Source organism: Quercus robur, chromosome 9 (assembly GCF_932294415.1).
Source record: "Quercus robur chromosome 9, dhQueRobu3.1, whole genome shotgun sequence".
Classification (NCBI taxonomy): Eukaryota; Viridiplantae; Streptophyta; class Magnoliopsida; order Fagales; family Fagaceae; genus Quercus; species Quercus robur.
The window spans coordinates 13,164,607-13,179,182 of record NC_065542.1 but is presented as its reverse complement, the minus strand read 5'-3'; the positions used below and the strand labels follow the sequence as shown (position 1 = coordinate 13,179,182).

The 14,576-nt window shown below is 32.2% G+C and overlaps 1 protein-coding gene across 1 annotated transcript; it reads right to left on the bottom strand.

Annotated features, from left to right (window-relative positions):
* Window positions 1-9,500: 9,500 nt before the first annotated feature.
* LOC126698989 (40S ribosomal protein S10-1-like) lies at window positions 9,501-12,663 on the bottom strand. The gene is made up of 5 exons (XM_050396534.1): window positions 12,510-12,663; window positions 12,366-12,414; window positions 11,571-11,850; window positions 11,307-11,439; window positions 9,501-9,731 (listed from the first exon to the last, which is right to left on the bottom strand). Exons 1-5 carry the CDS (start codon window positions 12,510-12,512, stop codon window positions 9,654-9,656), a joined length of 543 nt encoding a protein of 180 aa, XP_050252491.1. The 5' UTR covers window positions 12,513-12,663; the 3' UTR covers window positions 9,501-9,653.
* Window positions 12,664-14,576: the final 1,913 nt, after the last annotated feature.

Here is a 14,576-nt window from a genome sequence, read left to right as displayed (position 1 = left end):
AAACTTTTCTTCTCTTTATTCTATAAAAAAAAATTTAAAAAAAAAATACTTTTTTTCCTCCCTATTAGTCCACATCTACTATTACACCTCTTATAGCATTTCTCCTCCCTCTTTGCCTCTTTATTTCCTCTACTACTCTCTACTTTACTGATACACTTCTTTCACCATTCTCTTTCTTATATTTAGACACTTTTTCTTCTCATTTTATTTTGTATAAATTTAATATCATTTTTTCCATTCAATCCATATTTTTCCCACACAAAAACTATGACTACTCTCTCTCTCTCTCTCATTACTTTCGTTTGGTGGATTTTTTGTTCTTTCTTATAACTCTAATTAAGGTTGATGGTTTTTTTTTTAATATGTGCTTTTGTATGTGTTTTTTAAATTTCCCATCACAAAGTCTCCTCTTTCCCTTTTATAGTTTTGGTTGAATTTTGGTTTATGTTAATATTTAGTTTTTTTTTCCTAGAAATAGGAATTTGAGTTTATATCAAAACACAATCTACGTGGATATAAATTTAAATATGCCTACCAATTGTTTAAGTAATAAATTATAATAAAGTCTATCTTTTATTTCTTTGGTTTCATTTTAATTTTGATTAAGATAACATTGTAATTTTATGATGAGTTTTTATTATCATGATAATCTCCCAATTCCTTAAGACTAAAGAGATGAAAATTTTGAATAATAAATTTGAAATTTATAAAGTTTAGTTGTATATTAGGAAAATGTATCGCACTACAACAAAAGTTAGAAGAATATGGCTCACTTTGAAAAAAATATTAATCGAACACAAAAAAATAATAGAATGATATATGTAAGGACTCAATTTGTAACGATCCCAAAACCAATCTTGGGTTCGTACATTAAAAGGCTCAAACAATACAATTTGTAGAGCGTGGGTGTTCAAGAACTAGATTAACCTCCGTAGAATAAAAAGATTCAACCTCACGTTTATTGATGGATCAGAGCTGATACAACAATCGGTTTTTCTTTGAAACAAATACAGTTCTTTTCTTTCCAAGTTTCTTTCTGAGTCTTCTCTTTGTTTTTCTCTCTGTTCCGATCCCCCTTCTGCATGACCTCCTTTCCTGTTATATACCGCTCTCTTTATTCCATCTTCACCACACACGTTTAGGTTGGGTTCAGGGGATCTCTTTCTGTCCCATCTAACACCTTCTGGAACCTCTTTCTAGTAGTTGTAAGGCTGCTTCATCACTGTTCAGGCATCACTTCCACATTAATGCGGCCAGAGAGTTGGTTGAGAGGCAATTAATGCAGAGGCAGCTGTTATCGTAGATATTTGTTTACCTTCTCTCTATCCCACCTTTGGCCCCTTATCCCACCTTGAGTGGTGACGTAGCTCCGTGGTATGTTTGTAACCAGATGGCGTCCTGATCGTCCTCGGACTCGTATTGCTGAGAAGGGTTTTGTCCTCGGACGAATACTGAACTCCCCTTTCATGATATTCCCTCTTCCCTTCGTTTGGTTACCCTTTTAATCTGATATGGGCCTCCTCGGGCAGGTTTGCCTCCTCGGATGGGCCACAGGCCCAATTACATTGACTTTAATAGCTTTAGTGATTGATCGGCCCCCACAATATATTTGTAGAGATAAAGAGATAAAAAAAAACTTGCAAAAATCTTTTTTATTTTATAAAAAGAATACTTTAAGTAATTATTACTTTTTATATATTACACCTAATTACATAATATATTAATTTATATATACCCACGCATCGTGTGGTTTTGTGGATAGTATATATATATATAAGTAGAGAGCTCACGCAAGAGAAAGCATAATGTTTTGCCATGTGGTGCTTTCTTTGGGATTTCCTTTATTTAGACTTATACCTCAAGAAAGATTGCATTTACATCATAGTATTAGTACACTGAATTAGCTTTTTTTTTTTTTTTTTTTTTGAGAAGAAATACATTGAATTAGCTAATGGAGTAAATATATATACTCATTATATATAGTTATGCATCAATTATTTATATTATAGGAATTTAAATTATTATTTTTATAAATATTATATAAGAAAATATTTTTATTTATAATAATGATAATAATTGATTTATAATATGACAATCTTTTTCTTGTTTAGTCGCTTTGACAATAATTGACACAATAGCCATAAAGAATTAAATATTTGTGAACTCACTAAAAATTAGTCATAACCATTTGGATTTCCTAACTTCATTTAGTGACATTATACATACATACATACATATACATATATATATATATATATATATATATATATATATATATATATATGGAACCAAAATTGTAGTATATATTCTATGTGATTGAGAAGATTACTAATATGATAAATACATACATATAAATATATATATATATATATATATATATATATATATGTGGGGCCAGAGAATTTGTGATCCCGGCCCACTTTACATTAGGGCTCAAGGCCCGAGCCGAGGAAAGACGTTGCCGAGGACGTGCAACGAAAGTCCAAATGGCCTAGAGGTGTAGCCGAGGACGATCTTGTCCTCAGCATCCCAAAACTTAGAAGGAAAGAATGGCACGCCATCAAAGGCAGCCCCCAGAGCTCTCCCAGAAGAAAGGGCGAGTACAGTGTAGAAGCGGTTCAAGGGAAAGGTTGCCAATACTGCAATTAAGTACTCTGCGCCTGATAGGGCCATACTCTTCAGCTTTTACAACCACCCCCAACTACTTTGGGTATGGACTGACAAGACAAGTATCAGCCCTAAAAAGCGGAACTTACATGTGGACGTTTAAGAGAGGGGAAAAGCTAGTGTAAAAGGAGGAGGAGGCGCCAAAAAGAAAATGGTCTCCAGGACCATTGAACTCTAACGTAAAAAGAATAATAAGAACACTAAGCTCCTCGGACGAGGTCCAAGGATCGGAGCCACTTAGGCCGTGTTGAGGAGAAAGTCTTCTTAGATACGCTAGGTTCACCTTTGTGTAATCATCATGAACACCATGACTAATAACTATCCAGTGATCAAGGCCTAGCCTTTTAGCCCACTCTCTACAAATTTATTGTTTGGGCCTTTAACGTTCAAACCCAATACACCAATTTGAGATCGTTACAAATTGAGTCCTTACAATATATATATATATATATATATATATATATATTCCTATATTAATTATTCTAAGTGGTACATTAATTAATTAAGTATAATGAAATTTTAATGTTAGTTTACTAAGATTTATATGAGAAACAATTGATTAGAAATATGGTATTCTTACTAAAATATTCTTAATTTTGTAACGGTGGAAACAATTACCAAAAAAAGAAAAATAAATAAATTTAATAACACACAATTAAGAATGTAAAAAAAAAAAAAAAAAAAAAAAAATTGTTGAAGAATATTTTTATTTTTATTTATCAAAATGATATTTGCATTTTTTAGTAAGCATGAAACATGTCTATTTATATTAGTCACAATATCATGCAATTTTCATAATTTTAAACTTATATAGTATGATTAAATCAATATACCAGTCTTATTGTCTTTCTATTTTGTTTATAAAATAGAATACGACATATTAAAATTTTTTACAAGAAAAAATATTGAAATATTGGAGAAAACTAACGAAATTCTCCATGCATGGCATCGTAAGCTAATCAAAGCTATACAAATTGCGGTTGAATTACAGAATGATTTAGAGGGCTTTCTGTATACTACACTAGATATATTTGCTGAACAATTAGGCAAGGACAATCTGATGGAGACTAACTATCAAGAATACCAAGTTCTTAGACTCTTGTACAACAATCATTACTACGAAGGAACTGCAAGTTTTGAAGGAACTGCATGTTTTTAAGTTCTCAATACTGGGAACATGAGAACATGAAAATGCTAAAGTACATGATGAAGCTATTGTAATGGGCATTAAGGCGATGAAGGTGCATGCGTCTGTAAAAAACTATAAGAAGTACTCCACACCTTTATGCGAATTTAAGTTGAGTTTGTAGAAGACTTTATGCGAATTTAAGTTGAGTTTGTAGAAGACTATGAGAAGTACTCCACACATTTATGCGACATAAGGTGAGACCGTTATGCAAATTCAAGAAGTCACATTTACACCTTTATGCAAATTATACCTTTATACAAATTATTCAGGTTAGCTATAGAGAGGATATAAGGTTCAAAGCATAGATATAACCATAAAAGAAATATCATAAAAAACAAGTATACCAATACAAAAAAATATCATTAAAAAAAAGTGTATCAATACAGAAAAACAAGGTTATTTGGACAGGATCGGTGAGAGGATTTGGTGATTGGATCGTAGGATCAGCACAAGGGCCTTCGCTTGGTAGCTTAGCTACCTTAGTTTCCCCTCCTTGTTGTATTCCTCCTTACCATATTCCTTTTCTTATTAAAAGTCTTATTCTTTATGTCTCTAGTTTTGACTATTAGGAGTTTTGACCCACTTCCAAGTGAATGATACAAATAAATATATTTTGATACAAATTAATGAAATTACTAATAAAATACAAAGTACCAAATTACAAATACACATATACCAACTTCTAAGTGAATACAATTCTCCACTTTTGATTCTTTTTACAAAAGAGTAATCTTCTGATTCTATCTACTTTGTAATCTTGACTTAAACATGAAATCTTCTTCACTTTGATCAGAAGATGGATCAAACAATCTTCACAACAAATTCTGGCTTTGAGCTTGTTAGAGATTTGCTGTTCTTTGAAGATTCTTTGAATTTGAAGGAGATTTGCTGTTCTTTGAAGTTTATGGAGGTTTTTGAGCTTGATTCCAATTGAACTTCAACTCTGATTCAATTGAGGCAGAATTTTTCCAGAACTTTGACATCTTGAAGATTTGGTGGAATGAGAAGGGATGTCCTCTACTTATAGTGGTTTCAAAGGATAAGTCTCACCTCGAATTGATCTCTTTGAAAATAAGTAGTAGACTCTGATTGGCCCAAAATCTTCTTATAGATAATGATCTCTATTTATCTATTTCAACAAATATTCTATTTTGATAAAGATAATAATCAACAAAAATTCCTACTACAATTTGTTAATTGTTATTTAATTATCTCTATTTTATATATTTATTTTAATAAAGGTAATTATCCATCAATTATGAATAGGAAATTTATCTTTATTTTGTGGGCCAAATGACAAGTGATAAATTTTAATTTGCCAATGTGATATCATCTTGGATGACACATGTCATCATTTGATTTAATTAATTTAATAACACACAAATTTGGAATTTGTCACTAAATTTTGACATGGCATATTATAATTGGCCTAACTAATATTTCTCCTCCTATAGTCTCACATAAAAAACTCAAAGTAAATAACAATGTCAATACCTAATGTCTCACATAAATAACACAAAACAAATAACAATGATTTAAACATCACAAACACACTCGGTCATCAAGACCAAAGTTTTGGATATCTTGGATGGGTTCCTCAAAGTATGGTTGATCATTATAAATAACATTCTCGTCATTGTTAGCAGAATTACCCACACACAAAAAATCACCTTTGTCAAAGATAGTCTCTCTCACAATGGTGTCACCATTGGATTTCTTAACTTCTTGCAATTGCCTCCTACTCTTTAGTTGTCTCTTTTGTCTTTTGTGATTTTGTTTATTAGGTTAAGGTTACAAAATTTCTGAATTTTCTTTTATAGCACAAGATCTTTAGTATTGCTATGAAATCAGATCATCCAAATCGGAATCTCACACAAAACACGAATCAGGACAATTTAGACATATAGGATCTTAAAATCTTAAGATCTAGGTTGAGATACTGATAACCATTAGAGGATAAAAAATAGAGAGTGGATAGAAAAGTGGGAGGATATAAAATATTTTAGTTTTCTCAGTGTTTGGTTAGGAAGATGGAAAAGTTGAGGGGTAGAAAACTCATTTGTTTGGTTAAGAAGAAAAATGAGAAGATAGAAAATGTAGTTTGTATTTATTCCTATGCCCTTATTACATAATATAATAAATAATTTTTTTTGTAATCATTAAATTAAAAAAAAAAAAAACTTTTCCATTATATTTTATATATATTATATTATATTATAAAGGTGAAAGCCACCATTCAATTAAAAAAAAAAAAAAAAAAACCACCAATTTGAAAACAAACAAACAAAAAACACAGTAGTAAGTAGGATCAACAAACAAACCGGATAGACGAGTAAAAAGAATATCAAAAAAAAGTTGAAACCAAAAAGCAAAGGCGAAAAAGGAAAGAAAACAGCAATGTACTGTGCACAGGGTCACTTAAGGGCATTTTGGTCCAGAAGTTTTGTTATGGTTTTCTCCTCAATTCCCTCTCTAAGGACGTGTTTGAATACTGCTTATTTTACTAAAATTAAAAATTTATTACTGAAATTACTATAGATAAAGGTAAAAGTTAATTGAAATAGTATAGTGGGACACATGAATAATGCCAAAAAGTGCAATTGGGCCCATGAATAGTAGTGAAAATAAGTTGAATAGTAAAATAATTTTCATTTTTCATCCTAACCCAAACACACACTAAGTGTGAGTTTGGATAGCGTTTTTCCCCTAGCATTGCATGTTTGCGTTTCATTTCTGTGGGTCCCGTGTACTATTCACAGGACCCGTAAGTACGGAATCTAGCAAAATCAACTTTAAAACTAAGTTTCACGACACTATTCACATATTTAAAAATTATTTTGTTACAGTGTTTTCAATTTCTAGTAATAAGCGGTATCCAAACAGATCCTAATTTGGAGAGAAACATTTTGGTAGGTCCCTGAGTCCCACAAGTTTTTCCTTCCACAAATTCACCAAACCAAAAATCCCAATAAGTTTTTTTACCTCCCCGTTTTCTTTCATTTTTTCTCTCCTCCCTAAAATTTACCCAACCAAACAAACTCTTAGGATATGTTTAGTTGAAGTGATTTTAGGGAGGATAGAAAATGAAGGAAAGAAAATGATGTCTTTGGTTGTTTGGTTGTAGGTGGAAAATATGAGAGATTTTAATAGGGCCCACAAGTTTTCTCTCTTTCCTCCTTTAAAACACATTCTCTCCAGATTGGAGAGAAAATGGGAGTGAAAAGTGGGCAAAAATATTTGGACAAAATTGCCCACATTTTCTTTTTACTTTTTTTTTGGGCTACTCCTACCATTTGTTCTTTGTTTTTTTTTTTTTTTTTTTTTCTCTTTTGAGTTTAATTGGACGTTGATTATATATATATATATATATATATATATATATGATGATGTGCGTGAATCCGTGATACATACACCATAGTACCAGATGGTGCTTTTTTTTTGGGATGCTTTTTCTTTTTAATTTTTTAATTTATTTCTTATTTTTTATTAGGTATGAATTTTTCCTTCTAAGTAAACTTTGGGTGATTGCATTTTTTTTTTTTTTTGGTTGGTTGTTTGCTTTTTATTTTTTAATTGAGCATTATTTTTAATATGAAAATATGAATAAATTTATACAAACTCCATTTTTTATCCTTTCATTTCTCTATTCAACTATGGGTTCCAAGTTAATTCAATTAATAAAGTCTCTGAAGATTAAATAAGAAATCTGAAATTCAATTCTCACCTATACTAAAAACTAATTGGTGTCTTAGTCTGATAATAAAGAACTATTATTAGGAGCAGACGCCATAGGTTTAAAACTCTAAAAAAAAAAAAAAAATCTCTATTCAACCAAACAAAAATGTTTTTCATCATTCTATCCAAACACAAATAAGGGAAACTAAAATCTTTTCGATCCTTTCACTTTTTCATCCTCACCCTATTTTCTATCCTCCCACTTTTCCATCCTCCCAATCAAAGGTAAGGTTAGGAGCAAGCAAAGTTTTATGGCCTTTTTGGTACGTGTGTTTAAACAACAGATTTCAGTTTTTTTAGAAATACGTGTGAGTGAAAAAGTGTATGAAAATATGTATAATATTATTTAAAAACTGAAAACATGTGTTTAAGATCATGTACCAAACATGCCCTTATAGTTTTAAATGAACTCCAGTGGTTGTTAAGCTACAAGTACAATATGGCAACCTCCCAACATGCAATAAGTCACTCTCTAACCCATATGGACTGTAAATGCAACATCCCCTAGGAAGCTTAAGGAAGAGACAAATTGGTAATGCATCAAGTTTAAACCCTAAACGATGAAATAAAATGCAAATCATAGATATATTTTTCTTTCATGTGTACTAAGGATGTATGATGATCCACACGGGACTCCCAAATGGGTTAGCAGGCAAAAGCATCAAATGCTAGGAATGGCAAGGGGTTAGGTTCAGGCTAGGTGTTTCCGGACTCAACCCGTGGCTTAGACCCAGTCCGTTTATTAAATAGATTTTTTTCCTGAGGCCTAGACCCGCTCCGCCGAGCCTTGCCCAACTAGGCCACTTCGGGGCCCAATCTTCAACCCCTAACAGTGGCCCAATCAAAAAAAAAAATTATGTTTTCCTGAGAAAAAAAATCAAAGCAACACAAACAACAAATCCAAGTAAATCTCAAATCAAATCCACCATATCCATTCAAATTTCCTATTCACATAAACCAAATACATTTGAAATCAAACATTTTTTTTTTTTTTTTTTTGGTTAAAAATGACGATATCATTAAACTAAACAACCACATCCAAATCAGTACAAAGTCTATTCAAATAAACTCCATTACAATCATCCTCTAAGGTTTAAAGCAAGTCCACAGGCGAACTGGAAAACAAAAGGAAATTTGCCTCTTGATCAGCACCTATTCTAGCTAAAATCAAACTATTCATAGAAACCAAATACATTTGAAATCAAAATCTAAAACAAGCACATGCAAGGAACATCAAATCTTAACAACTAAATCTAAATCCCCAAACCAACAGGTTAAACAAAGAGAATCTAAATCCCCAAACCCACTAATCAAATAAAGAAAAAATGGAAGAAGAACATCAAAAAAACATTGCCATAATCACCCTGGTTGTGGTCGTTGGCTTCAGCTATCATTAAACTCGATGCAAAGCAAATATAGGGAGCAATGGGTGAGATCGGAGAGGCTTTGCAACGAGAATCTTAGATTTTCGTCTTTGTCTTCTTCGACAAAGAGAGTGAGACCGAGAGGCTGAGAGCATGAGAGAGCGACGGCTGACAGCATGAGACATGAGAGGAGAGTGAGTGTGAGAGGGGCAGCTAGGGTAGGACTGAGTGAAATGAGAGAATGAATAAGTTAGGGTTTATAAGTTTATATATATACTAGGGCTTTTTTGGTAATTTTATTTTTAAGTGGGTCGGGTCGGGTTCGAAACCTGGACCCGCTTCGGGTTTTTTTTTTTAACCCAAACCCGGCCCTATTTTTAATTGAACTGGGTAAAATCCGGCTCATTAAGATCAAGCCGAACCAAGTATCCGCGGGTCGGGCAAAAATTGCAATCCTTATCAAATGCAAATCATAGATATATTTTTCTTTCACGTGTACAAACAGAAATGTTAAAGGATATTTGCGCAGCAACCAAATTAGAACATGCTAGTAATTGAACTCAATTATATAGATCTTCATCATAATCCCAACATCATACTTCAAAATCAAAATACACTACTCAAATTTGGCAACTACACTAGAACGGTTCATAAATTTTAGTTCAGAGAACCAAAAACTTTGAAGAAAAATCATCTTTTCAAGCAAAACTAGAGCTAGGTGGTGCACCAAAGCTACCACCACCACCACGACCAAAGCCAGGCCTTCCACCAGGGCCCTGAAATATCAAAGAACAAGTAAAATAATTAATATAAACAGAAATGATTAATAAAGGTAGGAGCAATTCTTAAGATGCTAAACACACAATACACTTGAACCCAAACAAACATCATTCTCTAGAGTCTAGAGCTCACATTGCAACAACTCAAAGGTTTACGATTTGGGCTCTAATACCTACCAGCTGTGTGTGTCAAAAATTATGCAAGAAAAAAAATGCGCCCAAGTGTCTGCATTTCAGTGTACATTAATACCGTAAGCTACAAATGTAGCTCAATATCATAAACCATACATGTTAATCAACAAAACAATTTCACAGCAACTTTGTACAACGATAAAATACAAAATTTTCAACCACAAGTAGATATGTATAATTGTGATAGAACTGCCAGACAAATTGTGTGGTTTAACATGCAACAATTGGAACATCAGGATGCACCTGCATTGTTCTTTTACTGGTATGCATGCACCTGATGTATCTTGAACCCACAACCCCACCCTCACCAGTCACCACCTTCCTCTTACAAAGGGAGGAGGTGAAATCTGAGATAGAGCTCAAGGGTAAAATATTATATAGTTGATAATACATAGCTTAATCCTCCAATTCCCTCCAGTTTTAACCAGACACAAGACACATGGCATTTATTTGAATTTTTAGATGCCATGTGTGTTACATCTAAAAAAAATGGGAGGAGATTGGATGATTCAAGGGGAAGGGATCTTAATCCCTATTTTAGGGTTCGCTATGGATCCACAACAATTAATATCACTCAATAACTAGCAATATTTTGGAGAATACAAAAGAGACTGCATGAAATTAAATGCAATCCATAAAAATTTCACATCACAACTACAGCTCAACTCAACTCAATAGATCCCAACTAGCTAGAAACCTAAAAGAATCTGAAAAATAAATTATCATAAAAGCATATAGTTTTAGTGATAACATGGACGCATCTAACAAGGAAAGAGTTCTGATCATCTAAAATGTAAAAGACCCGAATTGCTAACATTGAAAATTTTGGAATTCAGAAGCAATAATTTTTAAATAAGAGTGTAATATCATGCCCTTTACTGTAAGTTCTCGATGCCAAACAGTTTATTCTAAGGAGTGTGGTTTCGTTAAACTAACTCAAAACATTGGTAAGTTATTATTTTTTTTTTGGATAAATATTAGTAATTCATAAAAAAGAGTAAAAAGGGTTGCCAACCTAGTACACGAGAAGTATTCGAAGGAAGTGTCAAAAGAAAAAACTGAATAAATATTTGCACAAATTTCTAAAAAATCCAATCCGTGAAGTGGAGAAGATTGCTTTGTAAACACTGTCCATTCAAGGCCTTGAAATTAAGTTTATAAAAATTTAACTTGCACAAAACATTAAGTTCATTTGGAAAATCAGATGCAGAAAGATCACAAAGCATATAAAACAATGTGAAAACTGTTTTTTTATTCTTGACTTGAGAAGTTACAACTTTAAGGGGAGTCATTATCTAATTATGTAATTCAAGCATAGTATAATTCACAATAACAATTTAAACAAACTAAAGTCCATTAAAAAAGTAAGAGTAAAATTACCCTGTAAGAGGGCTGGAAATCTGGTGGAGCTCCTCCCTTCTCACCGCCAAATTCACCTGGAGGACCACGAGGACCTCCACGGTACCCATCACGATCCCCAAACCTTGAACCTCCTTCAAAGCGAGGTGGGCCACTAGAAATTCAAACAATTGAAAATATTAAACATAACAGCTATATGTATGAACATATTAACTTACAAACAAAAGCAAAAGGAGCTTAATGATATAATCCAGGAAACCAAATATACAAGATATCTTATATTACCGTGGGCGGTCACCCTGTGGGCCACCAAATGGTCTGCCAGGTGGTTTGGCGGATTTCTTCAAGGTGGCAGGCACGATTTCAGATGGAAGATTGAGGTAAGTCCTCAAAAACTCAATTCCATCATTGGTGAGGTACCAGTAATAGTGCATCCAAGCAAAAGTCTCACGCACGTAACCCTTGGATTTAAAGCTTTGCATGAGCTTAATCGCCTGCAGATTTGGGACATCAATCTCTGGGTGCTTTGCAAGATTGTAATCCTTCTTTGCATAGCAGACTCCCTCTGCAGTAATAAAAAAAAATGCATCAAAATATGCAAAAACAGATTCACACAACTCAATCAATAGGAGCGAAAAAAAAAGAAGCAAAACCGGTAAGCCCACTAGAAATACAAAGTTTTTGTAATTTGATACCAATAAAGCAAAGAACTTAAACAAACCCCCCCCCCCCCCATTATTAATTCTTATTCTCTCTGATGCTTCCTTAAAAAAATGATGACAAAAATGAAAATTTATAATCACTGAATTCAATGGCTCTCTATTCTTCACATTAAAAAATCAACTAAATATCTACATCAAAATTGGAGCAATAACCCACCACAGTTTTTTGCTTAAAAAATTGAATTGAGGTTTTTGATTTCCTATTTAGCATTTCAATAAACAAAAACAACGTTAAGCACAGAAGTCAAAATTTTCTAAATTATTCATTAATCTTTCATTTTCCTCAGTTTCCTAAGTGACCCAATTCACAAAAACCGAACAATAAAACAATAAACTAAAATTGAATAGAGAGAGATACCTTGGAAGAGGTACTTGCAGATCTCTCTGCGATTCTTCTCTGAAATAATCTAAAAATTGAACAAAACGAAGCATTAGTATATTGACACGCCTAAATACACACACAAACACATATACAGATTCAGAGAGAGAGAGAGAGAGAGACCATGGTTGCGAAGCGAAGAAAATACGAGCTCTCAGTTATTGAGCGAGCTGCAGAGACAGAGATATAGAGGAGCTCGACCACTGAAAACCCTAGAGTAAATGCCCTAGCGAAAATGGTGGTTTATATATTATGGGTTCAGTGGGCCGGATTTACACAGTAACCCAATGTTTATTTGGGTTCAGAAGCCCATATTTTCAATTATTGAGGTTGGATAGCCCGGCCTAGTTCTTGATTAGTTCAACCCAATATCAGAATTTGAATTTCTACCGGAATAATTCAAGAGGCACGGCTCGGCTCAATCGCATGCCCAATTTCACGGCTCGCTGACTTGTGCAAATTGTAAGTAGTTGTCAATTTTTGCCCAATACTGACTTGTATGACTCACCACTTTTCGTCAACTATTTATAATTACATAAGTCAACAAATTGTGAAATTGGATGTGAAAATGATTATATCTATTGTAATACGTTGATTTTTCTATACCACTAACTTACCACGTGATTATAAGGAAAACTAAAAGGGTTGAGAGTGATTGTGAACGGTTTCAAGTAATAATCAAATGATAATGTAATCCACTTGTCATAATTTTGCTCCAATACTTCGAACTACAAATATAGAGTACCCCAAACTTGGAAGCCCCCCCCCCCCCCCCCCCCACACACACACACACACACACACACACACACACACACACTTTCTCTCACCATCAACCTTTCTAAAAATAAATAATTGTTTAATGTTGAATAAATCATGTGGGATAAGTTTTATTTACTAAAATAAATATTGTTGAAACAATAATCTACCATGTAATTTGTTTAAACTTTTTTTTTAAGATTCAATTACATATATGGTTCTCAACTTCCTTGGACTTTTGTTATAGAATTATCCTCATACTTTAAGATGTTTCAAAAAGCTACAAAACCATGTCAGTGTAGATAAATTAGAAGTGGTCTTTTTAAATAAAACAATTTAGCTCTAATCAAATCTTGATTAAATTAAGTTTGACGTTCCCTAAACAAAATCTTTATAAATATTCTAGAGACTAGTCGCTGCACTCAAAGGGAAAAGGGGGATTTGATTGTTATTCAATTCCCTACCTCTTCCATCTAAAAATATGTCTTTCAATTTTTTATATGTCAAACTTCATTTATAAAAAATAAAAATTTTCATATTTTATCAATGTCTAAAGGTTCAAAACCTATAAAAGGTAAAGTTAAAAATAAATAAATCAAGAACAAAAAGTCGTAATAATAATAATAATAATAATATCATTGATACACGTAAAGTGGTAAAATAAAATGATAAAATAGAGACCAATTCTTAATGTAATAATAATTAGATTTTCTCTAAAAAAATTCTTATTAAATATTGAGTACACATTCTTTAACTAACTCTATTCATTAATAATTACTAGTATTTAGCCCCATACATATGCACACGTATAATTAAAAATCACAATTATAAAATTCAAATTAAAACTTTTTTGAGAAGAGGTTCAAATTATACATAGTATTAACTTACGTTTTTTCAAACCATACATTTCTATAAAATATATATATATATATATATATATATATATATATTTAATGATTTAGAATTTAATTGGTTTGCCTCTTCAGTTTTTACACTTAATAATTCACTTGTCACAAAAATTAAAAACTTAGATGGACACGTAGTGAAAAATTAGACTTGAATTGAAATCCAATTTAGCATTTAATTGGATTTAAACTCTTCGATTTTTTTGCACTCAATAATTCACTTGACACTAAATTAAAAATTAAATGGGACACGTGGTGCAAAATTGATATTTTAATTTAAATCTAATTGGATTTTCTATGAGTTTTAGCTATTAGTGTGTGTGTATATATATATAATATTTTTTGAATTTCTCATTAAATTATACAGAAGTTATTGATGGCAAAGATTATTTTTGTCAACTTATTTTACTATTTAGCTTATTTTTTGTATTATTTATGACTCTCACTACACTTTTTTGTACTAGTAATGAATCCTACTGTACTATTTCAGTTAATTTTTACCTTTATTTACAATACTTTCAGCAAAAAA